The sequence below is a fragment of the Phyllopteryx taeniolatus genome, chromosome 9, assembly GCF_024500385.1.
Source record: "Phyllopteryx taeniolatus isolate TA_2022b chromosome 9, UOR_Ptae_1.2, whole genome shotgun sequence".
In the NCBI taxonomy this organism is placed as follows: domain Eukaryota; kingdom Metazoa; phylum Chordata; class Actinopteri; order Syngnathiformes; family Syngnathidae; genus Phyllopteryx; species Phyllopteryx taeniolatus.
In genome coordinates this window covers 23,757,403-23,782,654 of record NC_084510.1, presented here as the reverse complement: position 1 = coordinate 23,782,654, position 25,252 = coordinate 23,757,403, and the positions used below count along the sequence as shown (strand labels likewise).

The 25,252-nt window shown below is 40.9% G+C and overlaps 1 protein-coding gene across 2 annotated transcripts in view; it reads right to left on the bottom strand.

Annotated features, from left to right (window-relative positions):
• The window catches only part of celsr2 (cadherin, EGF LAG seven-pass G-type receptor 2), a 64,510-nt gene that overhangs the window by 24,574 nt on the left and 14,684 nt on the right, over positions 1-25,252 (bottom strand). For both annotated transcript variants that reach the window (XM_061784542.1, XM_061784541.1), the window contains exons 2-4: positions 15,196-15,900; positions 7,383-7,605; positions 682-797 (exon numbers count right to left, since the gene is read on the bottom strand). In XM_061784542.1, the coding sequence (XP_061640526.1) occupies positions 682-797; positions 7,383-7,605; positions 15,196-15,900 (1,044 nt within the window). The remainder of the gene's footprint in view (positions 1-681; positions 798-7,382; positions 7,606-15,195; positions 15,901-25,252) is intronic.

Genomic DNA, 25,252 nt, shown 5'->3' with positions numbered 1-25,252 from the left:
TAACTTTTACGGGTGAACTTGATTTGACCTTTTCTAAACTTTTGACTGCACATGTCCAACTGATTAATGTTTCAATAGTTTTTACCAAACCTGCTGCTCTCTAATGTGTTTGATTCGTTAATGGAATAATAAATTGCCGGGTTCGATTACAAATGGTATTTAAACAGTCCTCTTCGTCATCTTTTTCACGTTTTGACATCATGAGACCAAGACAACACCTGGGCCAGTCCTGGCTATTGGTGGCTTTTCTGTCCCCATGAAAAGACTTCGGATATTTTACTTAAAGACAAAATGCTTATTATGAAATTTTTTTTGTCATACATTGTGGTCTTTCCAGGGGCGGAGCTACGTGGTGGCCAGGGGCCACCCCAGACTGAAGGTCAGTCACCCTGCCGGCAGCTGCGGCCACCCCGCTGGCACCCCCACTATAGAGTTTTTCAAGGCAGAAAATTTTGACCAGCACCCCCTTCTGATTCGGAAATAATGAAATATTAAACAGTTGGACATGTACCTTTATACGTTTATAGGAAGTCTAATTAAGTTTAATTGTAGCGGTTATAGTGCATTTTAGGTTCATCCTGAAATTTCACCTAAAAGCCGAACATCCCTAACATTTTGTGAGTAGCGCAAAAGTTGATTAAGTTGATTAAGAAATCCTAAACTAATACGAGTGTTTGTTACCTGCGGAGAAGGTGACCTGAATCTGCTCGTTGATGATTTCCATGGCAATGAAGTCGTGTTTCTCGTTGAAGCGGCCGTTGTACAGCAATAAACCGTTGGGCTCTTTAGTCGCAAATCTAGGACAAAACAAATTACAAAATAAAACAAATGCAATTGCTAGGCTATCAATATCTTGCTAATGCATTACAATTCCCTCAGGTGTTACAGAAATTGGAGTAATTTTAAGGCTTTATTTTCTATTCTCTATTATTAAAATGATACCAATAATGTTAGGAAGCCCTGCACAGTTCAACGTGTTTCAATGCACGACATTATAAAAAATTCCCTTTGTAAAGATAATAATGCTCAGTTTAGATTGACACTATCAGAGAAATCAATTTTAAAATGTTTATTATTGTGGGTGTGGTGTGCAGGGTTAATTAATAGCACAACATCACAATATTATAATTCTACACCACTGCTAACTACAACCACAATGATAAACATGTTGAATTTATATCAATCGAGATCTTTAGTAGTTTTGTGAAGGCAGAATTGTGATACATCTTGTACTGAATCGTATTATTGTTATAAGGCTTGACTGTGTTTTTAGTCTCATCTTAGAATAAAAAAAAAGGAGAGTAACACTTTCACTTAAACAAAACGAGACATGTTTTATTGTAAAAACAATCTAAAAAGTGCATGCGCAGGATGATGATAAAGATTTAGTGCTTTATCGAGATGAAAGTACAAATCACAAATACCAGATAAATGACAAGATTAATGAATAGCACACCGTGAGCAGGAGAACTTTACAGCAGAGAGGTGCCCTGAGAAACAGAAAGGAAGTGTGCCATGAATAACGATTGGCACATTAAACAACAGAGATGAGAAAATCTAGGCCGACGTCAAAGTAGCAGTGGGTCGGATGTGGCGGTGAATGAGTAGGAGGATGTGGGGGGATGCATTATTACCGCACGGACGGCGAAGGGGGAAGGAAGATGAGCAGATGTTTGCATCTGGATCACTGCGATGATGAAGTATAGTGCATAATAAGAATACTATAATAGAGTCTAATAAATACAATATCATTATACATATATTGCAAAAATAATATTTAATTGTCCCCTCCCGGAAGCCATCACCTTAGCGTGGTGGAGGGGTTTGTGTGTCCCAATGATCCGAGGAGCGAAGTTGTCTGGGTATACTTATTGGGGGTGCTGGAGAGCGCTCCCGCTGGGGACTCCATCGTTCTGCTGGGGGAGGAACGGCCCCATCGATCAGAACCTGAATGGGAGCTCGCCCAACCAGTCTACATGTGTTTTGTGGACTTGGAGAAGGCTTTCGACCGTGTACCTCGGGGGGTCCTGTGGGGGGTGATTCGGGAGTATGGGGTACCGAACACCCTGATACGGGCTGTTCGGTCCCTGTACGACCGGAGTCAGAGTTTGGTCCGCATATCCTATCGTGATAACGATACTTGTCAAAAATGTAGCTCATTCATCGCCAAGGAGGCAAGGATTAGTGACTTAGGGAAATAGATCGGCAACGTGGAAGGACAGTGTTTAGTTGCACCAGTTAGCCAGCCGCAGCTCGTAGCTGATGCGAAGCAAGTTAACTTAGCGCCTAGCATTAACCCACTAGTTTCCGAACAGCCGGGAAAGCATGGAGGATGAGTGACCGTTCGAAAGAGCTTGTTTAAGAAAAATGGCGCTGGCAGGCTCTTCCAACTCTGTGATCCGACGTGCTTGAAGGCATTTTTACACTGAAGCAGATACGATTGCATCACCAACAAGCACTATCACAATTGTTTGGTAGAGGCCAAATTTATACCGACTACCGCATATATCGTGCACAACTAATTGTGGCTACAATTTGTTTTCGTCCCTATGTCCTGTCTGGGACTCCGTCTATATTACAATCCAACCCCCTCAATGGGAAATGACCCTCCGCTGTATTATTTTTTTTTTATGTGCTACACACCACAGAGAGAGCCAAACTAAAAGCATGCATGCAAGGAGAGATGCCAGAGAGAAAGCGGCACGGGAACAGTGCGGGACTTCTTGAGCTAGGGTTGCTCAAGGGCACCTCAACAGTAGTTAGGAAGCAGACTAGCATCTCTTCAACAACTAGTTCAAAAGCCCAAGTCCTTACTGATAAGCTACAGCTGAGTTGAATTCCTGGCATTATTATCTGTACAGTATCATGCAGCTAATGCAAATTATTAGGTCAAATAGGACCTTTGGGTTTGGAGCCTGAATGCAGCTACAGTGTCTTCCAGAGATGTCATTCCCAACTCCCACTTTCAATGGATTCTCCCAGACAACATGAGCAGCTGCCCACCCCCTCTTGAAGTCCGCGGGCGTTTGAGGCTATACTACATGCACATGTATGTGACGCTATTGGTGCAGTATTCTTAAAAATGGAGAGGAGCCGGGGGGCACGACACTGCTGGGCTGCTAACACGCAAAAGCTAAATCGCCACCTTGGAGGACAGAGGATGTCGATAAAGACGACAGCGACAGAATTCATAAAAGGCCCTCAAACGACCTCAATACATTCCGAATGTATGCACAAAACGCCAACTAAAATAATAATTTTGACTCTCTCACACAGCAGCCCCTTCTCGTCTTTGACATATCAATTTAAAAGGCCCCACTACCTTGACCCCCCCCAGGGCTCTCGGAACTATGAGAGTAATCAGCTGGAAGTAACCTCGCACATCACTTTGTGTCGCATTAGGCACTCATCAGTAAAAAAAACAACCAGTCTGCCCTTATGTGGGGAACCGTGTCACGCTATGCGAACATGCTGCAATGCATAAGATGTGTGCGCTGATGAGGAATAAAGAGGGGCCCTTCACTCATTGTACTGCTATGCTGTATGTAACATGCATGTACATGTACAGTAGTACATTAACATTCCACAACCACTGCATGGATTTTTATGAAATAACTGTGCTACCTCCTTAATATAGGGTCACTAGCTGGATAAGTTTGGGAATTTTCCAATTATTGTATTTCTTATTATCAATATGTATTACAGTACTTTACCCAGGCAGCACAGTAGACTAGTGGCTAGCATGTCTTACTCTCAGTTCTGAGAGTCGGGGCTTGTGTAGAGTTTTTATGCTCTCTCTGTACTTGCGTGGGTTTTCTTCGGGTACTCCGACTTCCGCCCACATTCCAAAAACATGCATGTTAGGTTAATGTAAGATTCTAAATTGTCTAGACGAGTGAACGTACGTGTGAATGGTTATTTTTCTAGTATGTGCCCTGCCATAGACTGGCGACCAGAAAGTTAGATTTCCTCATCATTTATTATTATCATCATTATGTATTGTTTTACCTAATGTAACCCGTTCATCTATTTTATATTCACTTATCCTGATCTCTGTTGACTTTGAGCAAAAAGGAGGTTTACACTCTGGACTGGTCGCGCTGGGCACATGTGGACAAACAAACAGTCACATTCACACTTATGGACAATTTAGAGTCTTTAATAAACTGAAATCAGTATCGATGTTTTTGGAATGTGAGAGGAAGCTGGAGTACCCGGAGGAAACCCACACAAACACGGGGAAAATATGCAAACTCCACACTGGAAGGCCATAGCTGAGATTGGATCCCACTGCAGAGATTTGAGCGGAAGACAAAAATGTAAACATTGTGTTTGCATTGTTACCATGGGTGCTGGACATTGTCAATTCTACTATGAAGTTTCTTTTTTGGTTGAGAGTACAAATTATGAGCAGAAGTAGGAGTATGGTCACCTCAAATCCAGCCAGTGTTGATCCTATACACCTTTTTGTAAAATCAAAGCCTTTACTTCAGCGCTAAAGCGGTGACCAAACACGATGCGTAAGGCCACCTGTGGCCCGGTGCAAACAAGATTTGCATTCTGATCTGTCCATCATAACAAGTTGCCCATGGACGAAACCTGATCGGTGTCACCGCTACTTGTTCTCCCTTACCTGCCTCGAGCTCGGAGTATCGGCACCTTTTACGTCGCCGCTTCTCTGACCTGCCACTGAAATGTAGAGCACTTTCCAAACTGGTCAGGCCAGTTCTCCATCAAAAAAAGACGGTCATCCGAGCCAGGCTTAAAGGAGGGCCGGGCCCAGAAGCATCACAAGGGCGATATTATTTTCACTAACAGACATTGTGAGGGTCAACCCTTATTGGGCAGGTGGAGCAGTGATGCGAGCATGATGGTTGTCACATTCCCTCTGATGCCATCTGAGATGTTTGACAACATCTGTTGTGTTCGGATATCAAAACAACACGACATGCTTTTATCGCCCATCCCATTACATGAAGGATGGGTATTCATCCTCTAACCTCTGAAGCAAAAAATGCTGAGAAGTAAGTTTTGAGGATATTGCATTAACATTCATCTCCACATTGACTGCAGGATCTCAACTCTACAAAAATACACCTTTTCCTTCTGTCCAGCAGCCATTAAAAAGCCAACATGTAAGCACAGTGTACAGATGTAACCTGCTATATTGGATAGCAGTGGTTCTGCATGTATTTTTAGGTCAGGTGCTAGAATGTGGCACTGCAGTGGCTTGACAGAAGAGGGCTGATGTTCAATGATATCCTGAGAGGTGTGTGGAGGTGGAGGAGCAATGAGTCACACTGTGCAAAAAGCAGTGGAGGGGATACAGTTAATACATGTGATATGGAGTAGATGATACAGGTGATGCGGTTGATATGAAGTATGTGTCAATGTTTTTGCACGTGGGTGATGCAGGTGACACATAGAGGTTTTACAGGTGATGTAGGTGAGGCAGCTGATACAAGTTATATATGTAACAGGTGAAGATGCACAGTCTGCGATGTTGGTGATACAGGTAATATACTCTGGGTGATGAAGGTGATGCATATATGTTCTGTGTTATGGATTGTTGTCCTACTGCAGAACCCAAAGTGTACTTCAGCTTGAGGTCAGGATCTAATGGCCAAACATTCTCCTTCAGGATTTTCTCGTAAAGAGTATAATTCATGGTTTCATCAATCAGGTCCTGAAGGAGCAAAGCAGCCCCAGACCATCACACTACCACCACCATGTTTGATTGTTGGTATGAGGATTTTTCTGAAATATTGTGTTACATTTATGCCACACACACCTCCCAAAAAGCTAAACTTTCTTCTCGTCAGTCCATAGAATATTCTCCCAAAAATCTTGGCAATCAGATAAGCCTGAATGTTCTTTTTGGTCAGCAGTCGTTTTTGCCTTGGAACTGAGACAAGGGAGGCCTGCGGTTCTTGGATTGCTTTGTGACCTTCTAGATGGGTTCCCGTTGTGCTTTGGGTTCATTTTTGTAATCCGACCACTCCTGTGAAATTTAATCACTGTTCCATGTTTACTTTATTTAAGGATAATGGTGTTTACCGTGGTTCGTTCGAATCCTAAAGATTTAGAAATTGCTTTCTAATCCTTTCCACACTGATAGATGTCAATTACTTCATCTGTCGTTTGTTCTTGAATTTCTTTGGATCATGTCATTTTGTTACAGCTTTTTTAGATCCTTTGGCCAACTTCATTTTGTCAAACAGGTTCTATTTAAGTGATTTCTTCATTGAACAGGTCTGGAGGTCATCAGGCTTGGGCGTGGTCAGTAAAAATGAACCAAAATACGCGATTAGCCACAGTAAATTCCTGATTTAACAAGAGGATGCATTACTTTTTTTACACAGGGCCAGTTAGGTTTGAATAATTTTTCCCCCCGTTAATAAATAAAATCACTGTTTGAATACAGCTTTTTATGTTTACTTTTGTTATCTTTGTCTGCTATTTATATCTGTTTAATTTACAATTCCATTGCAGCATGCTGCCAATTATTTTGTCTTGAGTTTGTTGTCACATTTCTGTCGGCCCAATTATACATTATTCGTGCACTCACTGTGGTAGTCTAGCCACGCTGCACTATTTGCATCTGTTGTTGACCAATACTGGCCAGTCATGCCAGAGTAGCATCTGCACCACTTGCACACTGACTGAGGAGTATCTGCAACGTTTGCACAATCGACATTGTCCCAAATGATCACACTACTAGTCACTTTAAACTGCGTACATTCCTTGAAGTCTCGGCGCCCTTTGCACAATGGTCATTGCGCCGGACTATTGCTATATTAGTCATTCAAACTGCTCTAATTGCTAGAGGACTCTGCATCTTTTTGCACAATTTTTGCACAATTGTCAAAAAAAAACAAAAAATTGTGTCGGCATTACCAGATTACTTTTCTCAATGTCTTTATGTCTCAAAAGTATTCTCAGTCAATTGACTGTCTGTTGTCGTACTAGAGCGGCTCCAACTACAAATTCCTTGTGTTTTTTTTGGACATACTTGGCAAAATAAAGATGATTCTGATTCTGATTGATGATCTTAATTAAACATTGAAATTGGGAAATTATGCAAAAATATAAGAATTTGAGCTGCGATTGGCTGGTGACCTGTTCAGGGTGTACCCCGCCTCTCTCGCCCGACGATAGCTGGGATAGGCTCCAGCACACCCGCGACCCTCGTGACGATAAGCGGTACAGAAAATGGATGGATGGATGGATAAGAATTTGAGAATGGGGCCAATATTTTTTCACAGCACTGTATGTGATGTACAGTACATAATGATGTAGGTGACAGATTATATGTGATACAGGCAATGTTCAGGATATAATGCAAGTGATGTAAAGTATGCGATGCGAGTGTTGCAACTTACGTGAGCGAGAAGGTGAAGTGGAAGCGCTGGCGGAGGCCCTTGAAGGTGAGGAAGGAATTCGAGGGGAAGTTGCGCGTAGTCATCTCACAGTAAGGCTTCTCGTAGCCGCCCGTCGGACACTCGCACTTGAACCCGCCCACCAGGAGGTTTACGCACACGCCGTCGTTCTTGCAGATTCCCGGAGCACAGCGGCCGGAGCGGGACGACAGCTCGCAGCGCTCTCCTGGGACAGAGAAAACAGAATAATGATGTTCAACCACTATCGCTTGGCCTCGTTAGGGTCACAGCTGAACTGAAGCCGATCCTAGATGACTTTAGGCAAGACGCGGGGTACACCCTGGACTGGTTCCCAGCCAATCGCAGATCATTATGTATACATTCATTTGTATTTTGGAATTCACTTAAACCCTCACTGGATTTATTAAAAATGAATAATAATAACAATAATAATAATAAGGTCAGTGCGGGCAGTGTGGGTTCAGTTCCCACTCAGTGACGGTGCGAATGTGAGTGCGAAAGGTTGTCCGTGTCTATATGTGCCCTGCGAGTGACTGGCGACCAGTACAGGGTGTACTCCGCCTTTCGCCCGAAGTCAGCTGGGCCCCGCGACCCTAACCAGGATAAGCGGTGTTAATAAGAATAATTGTTATTATGTCATTAATTAACATGCTCTTTCCAAAAGGGTGTGCCCTATGGGAAGTCTAGCTTCCCGCTGCTAATCTGTTGCAGTACGTTGCCAGGTAAGTGCGACAGCAGGGCGCAGAGGTCAGAGTGACAAATGCACAGCATCTCCTGATTAATTATTTAAATAAGTCAATATAAGCAACGACCATGTGTGAGTGAGCGCTCGTTGCCGGCATGAATCATTAAGGCGGCAAATTGCACACCTCGGAAATGGGCGGAAGATGCGCTGCGCTCGTTAATGTTTGCTTGATGCATGCATAAAAGATCAATGCCATTGGAATGTGAGCCAACGTTAAATTATGAATTTAAAAAAAAAATCATTTTGTTATTCACCAAAGAAATCATAAACTGATCCTAGAATAGTAAACAAGATTCAATATTTATGCATAATAAATTCAAGTGCAGCAGAAAGTAGTCAACCAATCGATATGTTAGTATGCAAGTAAAAAGCAGAGGTGGGGGAGTTGAGTCGCCAGTTTTAGAACTTGGGACTTAAAGTCCCAAGTTCTAAAACTAAAACTAAAACTAAATTAACTAAATTAATCAACTTGACCTCGACTTTGTATTCATGAGACTCAACTAGACTCAGACTTAAAATTCATCGTTGGTGTCGAGCGGAATCCTAATTGAGATTAAGATGCAGCAGAGGACATTTCCTCAGAGACACAGAAGCTCATGGGACGTTGTCAGGCTGCTAGATAACAAGAGCACCAACGTCCCTCTGGACTCACAACAAGAACGACCTAGCTCAACTTTAATTACACCAGATAATAAAAAGGAGATGAGGTTGGTGTAGGGTCATGCAGCTCCTGATTGGAACATGATCGATATGAGCATAAATGCTGAGGCATCATTGCGGGGATATGTTCCACACACACTTGCAATAGGTGAAAATCCTATAAAAATGAAAATACATGTTTTTTAACCTATAGAAAATACGTCACATATTGTAGTGTCGGTGTGTCAGGTATGTACCTTTAAGAGGTGGGGCTCGGTGGTGTGGCATGTGACGTGGCGAGCTGGAGGGAGGTTGGTCGGTTGGCTCAAGCTATGGCGAGTCTGTGTGTGTGTGTGTGTGTGTGTGTGTGTGTGTGTGTGTGTAGGCGTGAGCTGTGGTCATTGTGTTTGTGTTCTATACACAGCTGAAAACTGCATCCAATTATTTTTTCAGAATGTAACCCCCTTTTATCAGCTGAAAACTCTGCCGAGTCACGATTTTTTATGAGGTGGTAAAAAATATAATTTTATCCTGTGGCAAAATAAAGTTTACAGTATGTATGTACTTTGGGAAAACAGTTCTGAAGTTGCAGTTTTGAAAGTGTCCCATTGCGCTGGGTATACGTAGTCTCACATTTATCTATCATGTAACGAGCGCTAGTAGCAGTGGTTGACATTAACACCCACCAACCCGCCAATTACGGGTGGATTTCAGCAGTTCCGGGTAGCACTGCCACTCCCCGTTGACAAATGTATTTCGATTGTGAAAAATTTCTATCACCTGGTCTCCTGAGTAATCGTTCATTATAGGAAGCCATTATTACAAACAATATGTGTCCTCCAACACCAAGAGCATAATGTACAGGCTGTAAAAAAAAAAGATATAGTTACCGCTCTGGTGCTCAAGCTGTCATTAGTGCTGAGCTTTTAACTCAATACTTCTCTTGTAAACACTGTTTTTCTCAAAAATTCAACAATGATTGTGACATACAGTACATTGATGTCATTGTACAGCACCAATTTAAATATAGAGTCAGTGGGACCTAAAGAATTTAATTTACCTTGTATCTTCTTATCTACAGTGCTTCATCTCTTAAATTATTAGCCAGGAATAGTTTTATTTTTTGGGTATTCTCTCAGTGATACATTCAAGTGGTTTTCATGGTTTGGCATCAGTGTGAGGTGCTTTTGAAGATTTGATTTGTTCCAAACACATTCGAAGCCCATAAAAGAATTTGGGATGAAATTAAGAATGCAAGCAGTATGACAAACACAAGCGGGGTGCCAACACACTGTGAAGAATGCGGGGCTGTTCTTTCACAACTCGCTACGTTCGTATTTGTTCACTCGGTTGCGTTATTGTGATTCAAACTAAGAGCAACAAATTTGCACTTTCCTCTCTGTGAGCGTTAGAATGTCATTCCAGAAAAGCACATGAATGTTCATTAGTATGTAGTAGTTTTTGTCAAATACACTTACACTTTACTTTTTCTCCCTAAAAACATTACATCACACTCACCACATACTGGATATATTCAAAATCCATTTAATTTACTTATACTTGCTTAATATAAATATTTTATAGCACATTTCTCGTGTATAATGCACATTCATTTTCCCCCCCAAAAAATTGTCAAAAGTCAATAGTGCGCATTATACATAGGTATAGGGGCAAATGGAAAAAAAACTTTCACAATTTATAAATATATGCCGGTATCTAGTGGTTATGAAAACGCTGTACACTTCTTTCCATAATGCCGCCGCCACCAAGAGGTTATGAGAAAGTTGTACACTTTCATTCTAATATGCCACAGCCACCTCGTGGTTATAAAATACGGGTAGCCTACACTTTCATTCCAATATGACAGCGGGTACGTATGACTGCATATAGGTACAGTTGTGCTCATAAGTTTACATACCCTGGCAGAATTTGTAAAACATTGTTTTCTTTATAATATGACTGAACAACAGCCATCATTAATTTCTTTATGGTTATGATTTGTTTACTGATAATGCTTTTCTGAAAAGCTTGACCATTTAATTTGAACCCCATTAAAATAAAATGTCTTTCATGTTTTCTTTAAAGAATTGTACCCATCTTACAAATTCCGCCTGGGTAATCAAACATATGAACACAATTGTGTATTTTCTCATTCACTAAATAAAAGTAGGGCTGTGAATTTCAAAATAAGAGCAAGTCAATAAAAAAAGTATCACATGTTCAAATAAAGTGCTTAACTTTAGAATAATTCTTTCAAAAAAAACCTAACAAAATACAGATAATACTTAATGTTTTGATCATATGGATAGAAGCAAAATCATGCATTTTAAAAATATAGAAGGGTTTTCCAGAATTATGAGGTCAACTTTGGGGGTGTGTATTATACATGGGTGTGCATTATACACGAGAAATTACGGTATACATTCTAAATTTAGATGTCACTACTTGACTAATACATTCCGACATATTTTACTAAATGGTGCATTCATTAATTATTAATTCATAATCATAAAATTAATATACAGTAAATAAACAAGTAATAACATAAGATTAATGTATTCATTATCTTTATAGAGTAATAAAGCTAAATAAAATAAAATCGCTTTACTTCTACTGTATGTAAATGATATATTAGTAATTATTAACTAATAATCTGTGACACTGATAAGTAATAGTGGTTTTATTGTAGTTGATGTTGGATCAGTGGCTTATAACTGCACTGCATTATACTGAGAGCTGTTTGTAATATTTTGGTGAACTTATATGGTGACGTCTATGATGCATTAAACTTTTGCACCAATGTAAAATACAGTACAAGCACAATAATAAACATGTTTTTAATATGACCATGTCAATCAAAACTCAACATTATTACCTTTCTAAATGCTGAATTTTGTATTTGGATCTTATTACCTATTACCTTACTTTTTATTTCGGCCTATGAGTATATTAAAACTTTTTTTTTTTAAACATACAAGGCCATTATCTATCACTTCAGCAGCTACAAAACAACTCAGATGATAAAGATCTTTCACTCTGGCCTTCTGAAGAGTGAAAATGATGGCTACAATTTCTTCTCTCTGTTTTTTCATCGCTACCATCTGGCAAACGCCTACGGTCCAACAGATCCAAACCACACACGCACGGATTCACACATCCATCCACCACAAACGCAGAACTATTCCTCAGATTGTTCATCCAGCTTTAACTGCAGCACTTAGCTACGTGAACCACAATAGGTGAGTGCTTTCCTCAACTCAACCTGAAGTCATGAGAGAAAGTCCACACTGAATTAAACCTGCATGAGCGACTGTGACAGTATGACAGCTACAACATCCCCCCTTCCACAACCCCCCACTAACTCGTGAATATAGCCATCTCTGCTGCTTACAGGGGAAACAAGAGAAAATCTGCCCACTTTCACCCACTCACATGACAACTCCGGTTAAAAGCGGCCACAGTTCTGCTCCGACACCCACAGCAGTGCACGAGAAGATGTGAGTGCCACTCAACCTGGTGATGGGGCCCACACATTGATAAGCTATTTCAGGTGCAACAATGTATACAGCGGGTGAAAGAAAACCTTGGAATGTCGGATGAGGAATAATGGAATGGACATGTTGTTGCAAGGAGAGAGTCACGTGGGCAGGAAACATGTTAAGAACATCAGTCGCCAACATGGTTTTCACTCATGTGAGAAATGTATAACGCATTCCACTATATGCTGCTGTTCTAGTTAGCAACAGAGTTCACTCTTTAATGAAAATAGACTCATAAATGTCTGCGAGTAATAGTAACTTTATCATATAATTTTCACACTACTGAACGTGTTTAAGGCAGCACGTTGGACGACTGGTTAGCTGGTTCGACTGGTTCAAATCCCGGCCTCGCCTGTGTGGAGTTTGCATGTTCTCCCAGTGCCTGCGTGGGTTTTCTCCGGGCACTCCGGTTTCCTCCCACATCCCAAAAAACATGCATGCCAGGTTGATTGAAGACTCTAAATTTCCCTTAGGTGTGAATGTGAGTGCAAATGGTTGTTTGTTTATATGTGCCCTGCGATTGGCTGGCGACCAGTTCAGGGTGTATGTACCCTGCCTCTCACCTGGGATAGGCTCCAGCACGTCCGCGACCCTTGTGAGGATAAAGCGGTACAGAAAATGGATGGATGGATGAATGTGTTTATTGAGGTTCCACCATTAAATCTGTTGTGTCGGCTCTGTGATAAAGCTTTCTGCACTTTTTTTTGGAGTGGGGGGTGTTAGGGAAGCACATTAGAATTTTTTCGGACAGTATCAATCAAAAGTGGGCATTATTCTTTTTTTAAAGGCAGGCTCGAATGTTATAAAAATTATTATGCAGTATCGTGAATGTGTACTTAATATTGGTGGTCAGAATATGACAAGACATGGATTTTAAATCTCAAACTGCGAATAAACAGAGCCCATATGTACAAAAAAGCAATTAAACATGCTGCTTCAAAGAGTACAAATCTTTTCAAAGTCAGTTTTTGGCATACTTAACCTTCTAATAAATAGGATGGTGACTACTCCCATGATATGCATGCTGTATTGATTAGCATATTTTATTTCTCACTTCTCTCTTTTTGCTAAATTAATATGAATGAGTCGGCTTTAACCCAGTTGAGAATGTGAACATTTTGGACTGAATATTTCTGCAGTTGTTTAGCTGCTCTGCTGCCAGCAGTCATACTCCCTCATTATCACTGAAAATTGAAGCTTCTGTCTCAACATACTGTGTGCGGAAATTAATATGTTTATATATATATATATATATATATATTGTGTCACCACAATGAATGGAACAGCCAGGACACATTATTTTTAAAGTTATGTAGCGTTACCATTGCGGCTCGGGATGAACATCCAAGTGTGGGAGTGAATACCTTTGCAGGTGAACCTACTGCGTATTTATAGACATGTAGACACATAAGTGGACATAAGAGTTGCAAGCAGACAATGTACCTCCTAAAAATACATTTATATTCAGATCAAATACAGTCTGCTTTTGGATGAGAACTGAGGGTCCAAAATGGACCAATCCTCGTTTTAATTAAGTGAAATATGACTGGTGCAACATGGCACTGGTAGTAAAATGGTCTACTGTACGTCTGCCATGCTATAAGGTACCACAGATACCCATTATCGGAGTTTGATAAAAGAACAATGTGCTTTATTGACTTTGTGTTGGTGCTTTAATGAATGAATATCTAGCTGAAGCCTGATTGTAGTTGTTTTGGCAATATCTAAAAGAATGGACTTCAACTTAATACAGACTTTCACTTAAACGTGTCCGACTGACCAATTTGATGAAAGAAATCAGAATGTGTGGTCAATGCTGTTCCATTCCAGTCTTGTAGATAGATATAATGTGCATCATAAAGAACCAACTGCCATACAAGGGAATCTTTTTTTCCCCACTTTGAATGCTGTGGTTCACTGCCCTACTTGGCCCCGATGTGAGCAAACGAAAGACCGAGTAACCCGAGGGTGCTTTCAACCTAGCATTTTTTGGGTCTGTATTATTCAAATTGCAATCCAGTTCTCTTTCGTGATCTGACTTTGACTGGCAAACCAATCAGGTATAACACAAAGCAAAGAACATTTGTATTGTTTTACTGAATGTATGATTTGTCAAGCTCCTATAATTCCACACGACACTGTAGACATGTAGCAACATGCCAGGCAGCAGAAGTCTACTAGAGGAGATGCAGTGTAGGTGGAAGCAAGAAGAACAGACAGAGAAGGTCCCAAACAGAGCTGTTGTTCCCATACAGCTGAGAAAATATATGCCTACAAGTATTGTGTGCTCGATTTGTATTCACTGATGCTCCGTGTTCCCATTTGACCATCTACGGTGTTTTGTATGACATGTTGCCTTGAGCTAGCGGACATTTGTCAGATGAAATGATATGGTTTTGGTTGAACATTTTGCTGTATAAATACAACATGTTTAATTCTCTTTTGTTGTATGTGTCAGTTTGAAAGTAAACTTCAACTGAGAGTGACAAATAAAAAACTGGAAGCAAGTACACTTTGCCTCTTATCTGGAGAATTGTGCGAGAGAGTCTACGTTTCGTTTTCCTATGAGTGATGTTAGACGATAGGTTCCCATTTCTTGACAGCGAGAGAGTTCCCACTCGCTTGCTAAGGAATACTTTACTTTTTAACTGTTTTAATAACCTTTAAGTGTTTTCATAGTTAAATCACATTTAAAGCATGTTATGGGGTAAAACATTGCTTAAAAAAATGTGTCTCTATAGTGCAGATTTTCAACTATTGCGGGTGGGTCCAGAACCACTTATCCCCTGCGATAAACAGGGGATTCACTGTATTCTATTTCGAGAAAGCCACTTCTTCATTGATAGAGTGTAGTTTGGGAGAGGCCTCTCACCTGTATAGTCGTCCATGCACTCGCAGGCGAATCCTCCCTCTCTGCTGCGACATACACCGTGAACTCCACAGGGTTTGGAGTAGCACAGGTCGATCTCAGTCTCACAGTAGTCTCCCGTAAAACCGGAGGGACAGCGGCAGCGCAGGCCGGCGATGGGGTGGATGGGCCTGAACAGGATGGTGTCGGACGCCACAAAGGGGGCCAGGCTGTCAAACTTGAGCACGGACACACACTTCATGTAGTTCTCACAGGGCTCGCGTAGACAGATGTTGTCGTCAAAGGGCAGGACTTCCTGGGAGGAGATCTGAGCCAGCAGGCTGCGGTTCAGGTACAGCCTCTCCTGGAGCTCCTCGGAGCCGAAAAACTCCGCCCCTCCGCTTTCGGCCCCTCTCCTGGCGCCGTCCTCCCCGCCCTCACGAAGGCCCGGAGGACGCTGGGGGGCGTCGCCTGGCACGGCCACGGACAGGCTGACATTCAGGACGCGGGCGCTGACGTCGGTGTCGTCCTGAATGTTAAAGATGACGACATCTTCGGGGGCTGCGGAGAGCACACGGGCCACACCGTCCAGGAACTGAGCAAGCAGCAGGGAGAGGAAGTGCTCCTGAGAGGTGTTGGCCAGCCTCACTGTGATGCTGTTGGACAACATCTCATCTGTGATGACGGTGACCTGAAGAAGGCACTGGGCCGACACGGAGTGTACGCCATCTGCACGCACACAGAGTAACACATCATGAAACAGTTTCGTGAAACTGTTTTCACACTTAAAGCAGTACTTTTGAAATATTTGCATGTCATATCTACTATACCTCATTCACGCAACAATAGTACTATTTTGACATGTTTATACTTGCACAATCCTATCAACCTCACTCACTCAACACAATTGCTTTTATACTTACACTATTTTGTTGTTTTTATAATATATATATTTTAATAGCTCTTTTACTTTTTATCTTTGCACTGTGGTTCAGTTCAGAAAGAAATCTTTTTTCCAATCCTCTGTGTGTCTGGTACTACGGATGCATGCGGTGTCGGTGCCGATACTGTACGTCTGTGCTTGTACTCGGACTCACAGGAACACTCCAATACTATGCGACCGGATACCATTTAGCAGCCAGTCTTATACTGTACTATAGTGTCCTCACGAGGAGTTTCTCCACACCCTGACGAAGATCATGTTAACACTGCTTCCGTGTCTATGTTCACTCAAGTGAAGGAAACCAAACCAGAGTTCACTGGCAAGCGGACCGAGACACCCTCTTCAAGCAGCAGGTTTCAAATGATATTGTTCACACTTGACCGATTGAGCCGCACTGTAGGAGCAATCGCACTTCAGTTCCAACCACACATGCCAAGTGAAAACACCGCCTACAATTGGAGGACGCTTATATGAAACACTTTCCTCATATTAGCGGATCAAAAGAAGAGTTTATCTCCTGCTATGCGTTCTACAAATAACAATAGAAATACGCCAGGACTGAGAAAAGAACAAGCTTCTGTTTCTTTTCAATACATCCCAAGCTCCTAATCAGGAATTTTACGCCTTCATTCAGAGCAAAACTCCTCCTTTCTTTGTCCGGAAGCAGAAATGTTTCTTCATTTTTCATGCCAAGTCTTCAGTTCAACAGTTGAAGCTTTTCTCAGCCCGGCTAATCACTTGTCTTGTATCCTCTTGTTCCCATACCACATCGTGTAAATGCTCACCTTCAATACTTCCAATTGTTTGCCTTTCAATGCTGACATGCAGTCTTTTCAAGTCTGCCATGGGACTACGCAGTCACTTAGAATATCCATTTCCCACACTGTAAGGCTAATATTTAGGCTCTACTGTATATAGTTATTTACTTTAACGCAGGGATGTCAAACTCAAATTCACGGTGGGCCAAAATTAAAAATTGGGACAACGTCGCTGACCAAACTCAATATTTAATGAAAAATCACTGCGATGTGCATGTTTCCCTTCTCTGCGGAGATGTAGTGTTAAAGTTTATCATATGACAGCAAACTTAAATTTTGCTTAAATACTGAGTCTGGAATAAATAAACTTTAATATTATAAACACGAGGAATCAAATTTGCTATAAAAGACATCAGTGGTATTTGTTTGTTGTTTTGTATATCAATAGATAACATGAATTCTTCTGTCTCTCCATCTTCTATTTATGTAGACTGATGGGCCAACACACTAGCAAACCATTCTGGGATTTGTAATATTAGTGGCGCATGTGCTATATACTGGCGGGCCAGCTCTAATACACATTTGATATGGTCTTGCGGCCCAAATATAATTACATCGTGGGCCAAATTTGGCCCCCGGGCCTGAGTTTGACAAGTGTGCTTTAAACTTTCAATGCAATGGCATCGATTAGGGGTGACGCAACGATACCATAAGGTATCATGTTTTATGAATTATTACACATCGCTGTATCATGATAATATTGTTAGTCATGGTTTGATCTCCCCTGCTATTGATGCTCGGAACAATAAAAAAAAAAAAGATGTTTTATAAAAGCAGATGGAGAAGAAAAGTAAACACTTCTATGTTTTTGTTTGTTTCTTTTTTGGTTATTGTTGATGAGATTTCAATAGATATTTCATAACAGGCCCTGCCTCAGGTCCGTAGGTTACCATTATCAAAGCGGCAAACACAAAACCAGCTCAATCGACTCAAACGTGTAGTGAAAACGGGCCCAACGCCTCCCCTGTCCCAAACAATCAATGGGTCGCTTTGTTTAAGGGGCCTGGACGCTGGCCAGAGGGCAGAACCTGTGTGCACAACTCGCGCAAACAAACAGAAAACTTCCCAAAGTTACCAGATCACCGTTTGGCATCAGGCGAGGTGAAAAGCACGGTGCCAGCCGGGAGGTGGGGGGTGAGGAGGAAGAGGAGGAAGAGGGGCAGGAGTGCTTTTCATAGAGGAAGCGAGACAGAAGCGTGTTTGACACGGTTCTAATCCCTCTGTTTTCAGTCAAGAGCCTCCGACACAGCAATAATACATGACCCAAGTGGAGGAAGTACAGAAACAAGCGGGACTAATTGACACTGTACAGTCAACAAATACTCACACACACACACACACACACACACTTGTGTACGAGACATTACTTGCATACAAGGGTGGATATACAGTAAAAAAAAAAAAAAGAATACTGAATGAAGACTCACAGACACACAAGTTTAACTGATGATTGTGTGAATGCTAAAAAAATGTCTGCTATTATTTTTCACATTCCAAAATTTACCACTTTTCTCAGAATTCCATATTTTCCCCCCAAAAAAACCAAAAACCCTCACTGATTTACGGAGAGACGTTCAACAACAACACAAAGACTGAAACCATTCCAACTTCAAAATGTTCCGCTCATTAAAAACATCTTGGGAACTATTCCCATTCCCCAAATTGTCAATTAAAAACTTTCAAACTAAGAGATTATTACATATTTAACCTCCTCCAACTTCCACATTTTTTGACCAATTCAAATCTTATTCTAACTAAAACTCCCTCCATAAACAGATGAACTTGAGTATGAGAAGCTCTCATATACTGTATGAATGAAAGAAATGTGATTTCTACAAGTAGCTACAAGCTGTCCCTCAGCATCTGACAGCTTTATTATGATGATTGCATGCTTCAAGCAGACGAGCAGAATTTACACTCACTGGTACACTTCATTAGGTACACCTGTACAATCCAATGAGACTACAAAATTGACTCCACAAAGTAAGGCCGATGTGCTAACCACTCGGCCACCATGCCGCCAACACTGACATCACATTATAATTATATTATTATCAACCATTTCAATGAAGCATACTATCTCTGTTGATATAGTGTCCCAAAAAATATTTCAATAAAATATTGCAATAATAGCATACGATCCCTTAACAGCCACGTCAGACTCATTTAAAAGCATGTCTTAATGATAAAATAAGTTTTTTGGTTGCAGTCTTAGCGGAGAATGTGCACATTCACATCACATTAAAGTTGAAATCCTCATAACATGCAAATCCATTTTTGTAATCAGGTTGTGTTGAAACAATCATTGATTTTGATGCTAGTTTGATTTATTGATTTATTTTGTCCCACCCCAACAACCACAATTAAAAATAAACACACAGGGTGTCCCAAAAGTCATTATACACTTCCTTTTTTCCCATTAAGCTCTCATTTTGAAATGTATTTACACAGTTGTGGCCGGTGAGTGCACAAACCTCGAAACACTCTAGTTAACGCATAACATCAGTAACTTCGGACGCTGAGCAAAGCAACAAAAGTTGAACGGCCTCCGCCTGTTTTCACCCATTTCATCCATTTATGTCCATTCTGGCCGAGTTTCTGCAGCAACAGTAGCCAGATAAACTGCTCTCACTAAAGAGGCGCTTTTAAAGGGTCGCCCGAGTATGAGGACAGACATGGCCTTAATTATGTCTTCTGCCAACTCGCATTCTTGGATGGGAGCTCGGGCACAGCTCCAGGCGTGGATGCAGCGCTGGGAAAGCGAGCACGAGGAGAATCTCCTCTGAAAGGAAGCAGACCATCGTTCAAACGGGTCATTCTCCATGGAAGGATTCTCCGTGCAGGAAGAGGGAGGGCAAGCGGCGGCTTTTGGGGCCAAATGAGGGACGTTTAGGTCCCAGACCTGAAGTGTGACGCTGCTTTCACTTCGGACCCTTGTGGGCCTCCGGGAGCCTCTCAGCTAGGAAGTGGCGCCAGAGAAAAGATTAAACACACACTGTGGTTATGGGTTGAGCCATGGCAGTACACAAACACAAGTGTGTGCATGTGTGTGTTAATGTACACATTGACACATGTAAGCCGGGGTGGTTATTTCACATTAAAGTTGCGGAAAAGACTAACAAGCCACTTGTTTATAGTGTAATTGACTTTATATGGGATCATGATAACAAATAGACATCAAATCAATCGTTTTAACAGTTACTGACTGTAAATGTCTTGATGAGAAGCAATATTAAAGTTCTGGGTCACCTGGATCAGTAGAGTCATTTTTGACATAGTGAACAAGTAAATAAAGACGCAAAGATACAGATATTAGCAATTCTATTGGGGTTTCTATTTAATTTACAACTTTACATTGTAAAAACGTAACATTTCAATTGCATTGTGCACTCGCCTTAATTGTGTGCATTTTTAGACAATAGCTTTTTCATGCAGAGTATGAGGGACAATTTCACTGCATGCTATACAACTTAGTATAGTATCTACTCTATGTGACTAATAAAAGTATGGCGTAAGGGGACGTAACAATAAATACTTGCTTCTTTAGTATTCTGCATTCTAATAAACAGAAGATATAGTATTTTTATTTACGCATTGCAAAGACAACAAATGACATTATTGCACATTAGCATAAACATACAGTACATAAACAGTATCCTCTGTACACCACTGCATATTTAAGTCTTCAGGAGGCCTTAATGGTAGTGATAATTGCCTGCTGAGGGACAGGCAGTGAGAGAGAGGGCAAAGAAATTGGGGAGAGCAGCCTAATTAGACCACAAAGTTACCATCCAATCTCCCAGTGGATTCCCAGAAAATGTCAATGAAGTCATGGTGGATGAAGAGCAGAAAGGCACTGTGACCAAACTGCGGAGGAAAGAGACATCAACAACCTCCGCTGTACCATAGTAACCCCGAGCCATCTTTTCACGCCCCCACTTCTAATATGATATCAGTTATTGAAGCTGACTAAAAAAGATTTTTTCGGGGATGGAAATAAAAGACATGAATTCTTTTCATAACTTGTTACAAACAACGGTTAACTTCTTTTTACTTTTTTTAATGGAAGTTTGAATATAATATACTGTGTGTATATATACATATATATATATATATATATATATATATATATGTATGTCACAAAATATTTCTACGAATACAATATAACATAAAATCTCATTACATTCATTTATAATATTTCATATTTGACAGTTGCTACCTACTATAATTTGTAGAGATTCGCTCCGCTAATAGGACACCGACACCACTTTACTACCAGACTGACATACAACTTCCGGCAGGTGGACTAGCAGCCAATTTAGCTGTGTAGAGATACTTTAAGGTAAACACAGATGAAAACACTTTGTTAGCTGACCGATTTGATTTGAACTACTAAAACGAATCCAGTGACTAACTCACAAGCTTGTGATTAAATGGATATTATTGATGATAAAAGAAGCAAGCTGGCCATTATTTTCAAGGGCAATAATTGGCAGAGACCCACTTTCACAATCCATTTTCATTCATTTTCACTCCATCTAACATTAGAAGTGAATATTCACTTGAGTGTGAAACTTTTTGGGCAATTGTCATGTGTGCCAGCAACACATCTGAGGCACACACAGCAATGAAAACACACAACGTTGACCTGCGAGAACAGTCCCTTTGAGGCCTTTTTGATTTCATTACACCTAAATACTCGGAGCAGCCGCTAATGCGTTACATGTATTACTTAGTGGGAGTACTCTGTGTCCGTACACATGTAACATCGCTTAATGGACAGCACACGTGTTATATGTTTATGGATACTTTGAGAGTAAACCTTACAGGTGTTGTGGTTTGTAAACCTGGGGCCTGCTGAACTGTCAAACTGTAAATCTAGCCAAGAGTTTTCGCTTTACTGTTAGCAGCACACTTGTTTGGACATCTAAATGAGAGCTTCTGAAGAAGTCTCAACCTGTGAAGAAGCACATTTTCCCGTGGCCATTAAGTTGCCACTCACTTTGAATTAATTCCTTCTAAAAACATGCATGTTACGTTCATTTTAGACTCTACATTGGAAAAAAGTGCGGATGTGAGAGTCCATGGTTGTTTCTTTTGGACTGGTGACCAGTCCAGGGTGTATCCGGCCTCTCGCCCAAAGCCAGCTGGGATAGGCTGCAACTCACCCACGACCTTAACAAGGACAAACTCTATAGAAAATGAAAAAGGATGAAAAAGGTCCAAACTCCAATGAATATCACATTTTGGGCTTTTTGTCTCTCTTTACTGTATAATCAATGTACAATAATACAAATTTAAAAAAGGTCCCATGAGCAAAAACTTGTCAACCAAGTGTTCACTGCTGGACTGCTGCAGGTTTGCCATGCATGACTTTCAAACTTAAATGGTTTTTAAACGAAAGGTCCAAGATAGGGTGCCACATAAAATCATTTTAATTAGTGTTTGGTTTTTAGCTCGATGTCCACAACTCACCCAGAAAGGCTCCATGATCCACAAAAACAGCTCCATTCAGACCGCTTTCTCAGAAACTGCAACTATCATGACAAAGTGACCGACATGCCTAACTTAAGCAAATCACACCTAGGAAAAAGTTAATAATTTCACTCTCACTTCTGCTTTGATGATGACTAATTTCCCGAAAATGAAATGAATTATTCCAGAATGCAACTTCAGACCAGAGAGGCCGCAGCGGTGGGGCTGGGCTAATCCCCACCTCCACAATAGCACCACCAGCAGCAGCCGGCGAGTGGATGTTCAATTAAATACAAAATGGAGGAGAGAACCATTCTGCCCTGAACCATCACTAACGAGGGCAGATGTAGGTCAAAGATCGAAAGAGTGGAAGATGATCAAGAAGTTCTATGTCTCTGTGACAGGCTGTCTACAGAAGAAAATGAAAGGCCGTAGACACTAGGCCGTTTTGAGTTGACATTGGCAGCTTGCTTACTGGATAGCAGTGTTTTTGGAGTAAAAACCTGAGAACGATCTAGTGAAAACTGATTTTTATTAATGTATTTACTATAATGTATTTACATGCAGTACTTTCAAATGTTTGGGTTGAGAATTGGAGAAAGTGTACACTTCACTGGAAGACCTTTACGGTTACCTTGAGCAGAACACACGCAACAAGAGCCCTGTGTTCTGTCATTCATGAATGAATGTGGTGCACTTGCACATGCTCATGTTTTGGAATATGCCTGTATTCAGTGTTTAGACAATAACACGGCTGATTGAAAACCTCCCCTCTGAGACCTGTATTTTACCAACAAAAATGCCAGTGTCGTCTAAACGAGTGGCACAAACAACACAATTGTAATCCATCTTTAGTAGGAGAGGTAGGTCTTTAGCATTCACAGTAAAATGTTGCTGGGTAGCGGCCCGTATGAATGAACTGGACTGAAAAGGTCAATGAAGACGAGGGGAGTGGGGGCTATAAAACTTTTTCATCTCATTGCACTTGTACCCTGCCCCCTCTGCAGGCCCTCTTCCTGACCCCTACTAGACCAGCAACGGCTGATGCTGACACTCCACCGCCATCACCACCAACCCCTTGTATTAAATACACCTGTCCATTTACTTACACTACAACTGCTTCTAAGAGAAAGCACCGTCAGGTACCAGGAAAAGTCTCCACCCACAGCCCTTTATCACTTTTAACCGTTAAAAGACATGTTCAGGTGGCCACGAAATAATTGAATGCTAAGGTGTTAAAGGGTTTAGTGGCGATTTTGTATTGGCTTGAGATTAGCTACAGTAAATCCTAAACATTACCATACCCTGGCCATATTCTGAGTTAAATCATATTTATAACGATTAATTGCTTATCTTGCAGCTGGACATGAAGTGACAAAGGACTTTAAAACGTTCTGTTAAGAGATATTATTGAAATATAGTCAACATTTTCATAGTTTTTTTTACATTTTGGAAATTATTTACATTTCGAGGAAATGCAAACTTGCGCGCTATTCTTAAAGATGCTGGTTACTTCTACCATTATCTATATGCAGTGACTTTTACTCAGGGTGCCATGGCACACTATTGTGCCGTGAGAGATAATAAGGGGTGCTGTAGGAATTTTATTAAATTGTACTGGATTTGCCTGAAAATGATCTCTTCATTACAAATATATCTTTGTTCATCTATCTATGCCATTAACGTAAATAGTGACAGGCTGAATAAATAATTAGATGCTCTTCCAAGAGACAATACAATAAACCTATGTAGCCACCTGTTGCTATTTATACAACAGAATAATAGCTTTGTGTTCAACTAAACAGGCCCAGAGTTCCCACTGAGTAAGTCGATTTGTGTGTTAATTGAGACAAGATCATCGTTATTTTAGTGTTCATACTTTAGTCACGTTCATTTATTTTATTCTAATGTAAAATAGGGGCCTTGGCTCCATTAAGGTTGGAAATCACTGATTTATAACATTCAAAAATTAACAAGTGGGTGGCACGGCTCAGGTAGTAGCGTGGTCGTCTCCCAACCTGAAGGTCGTGGGTTTGACCCTCAGCCCTTGTGACAATGTCAAAGTGTCCTTGAGCAAGATACTGAACCACCAGTTGCTCCTGATGCCGTCATCAGTAGGTGAATGATTAACCATTCTCCATCAAGAACATAGGATATGTCTGTAATACGTTTTCTCAATGCAAACTGTATTGAGAAAGCGTATGGATAATTTTGATCATGGAACTTTGTCAAAAAATGTTTTAAGGGGGAAAAAAAACCTGACTCTTTCAACACACTTCCTTATGTAATTTCAAGATACAAATAATAGAACATGGATTTAACTGTACAAATTTTAAATGTAATACAGATGAGTGTTTCCATTGCTAATTCAATGTGCATGAATTTTCTTCTCAGTAAAATAAGCAGAAAAAGACAGTAACAGAGTTTTCCGGGACTATGGCTTAGCTAAGTGGTTGGTGCAGGAAAGACATTTTTAGTATCAAAACTCCGCTAAGTGGGTTACAAATAACATGGGCGCTAATGATGAAAAGATTTGTCAACAACTGAGCCAAGAACAATACTTTCGCAAAGAGAAGTTCATGTTGGCCAGCAGCCACACAAGTTGATCTACGCACAAACAGCTCAGGTGAAAGAAAAAAGCTCTTATCCTCCGGAGAGGGAGCAGACAGACAGCATGTTCCGACTCCTACGCAGCAGATTTGCTGTTGTCTCTATCTGAGTGATGCTAAAGCTGTTAAATCAAATTCCATTAACACTACATACCCTCTGCGCAGAGGAAAAAGGGTTTGCGAGAGCACAAATTAGTGTCTGACCTTGTTTTTGTTTTTATCTGCAGACAAATAAA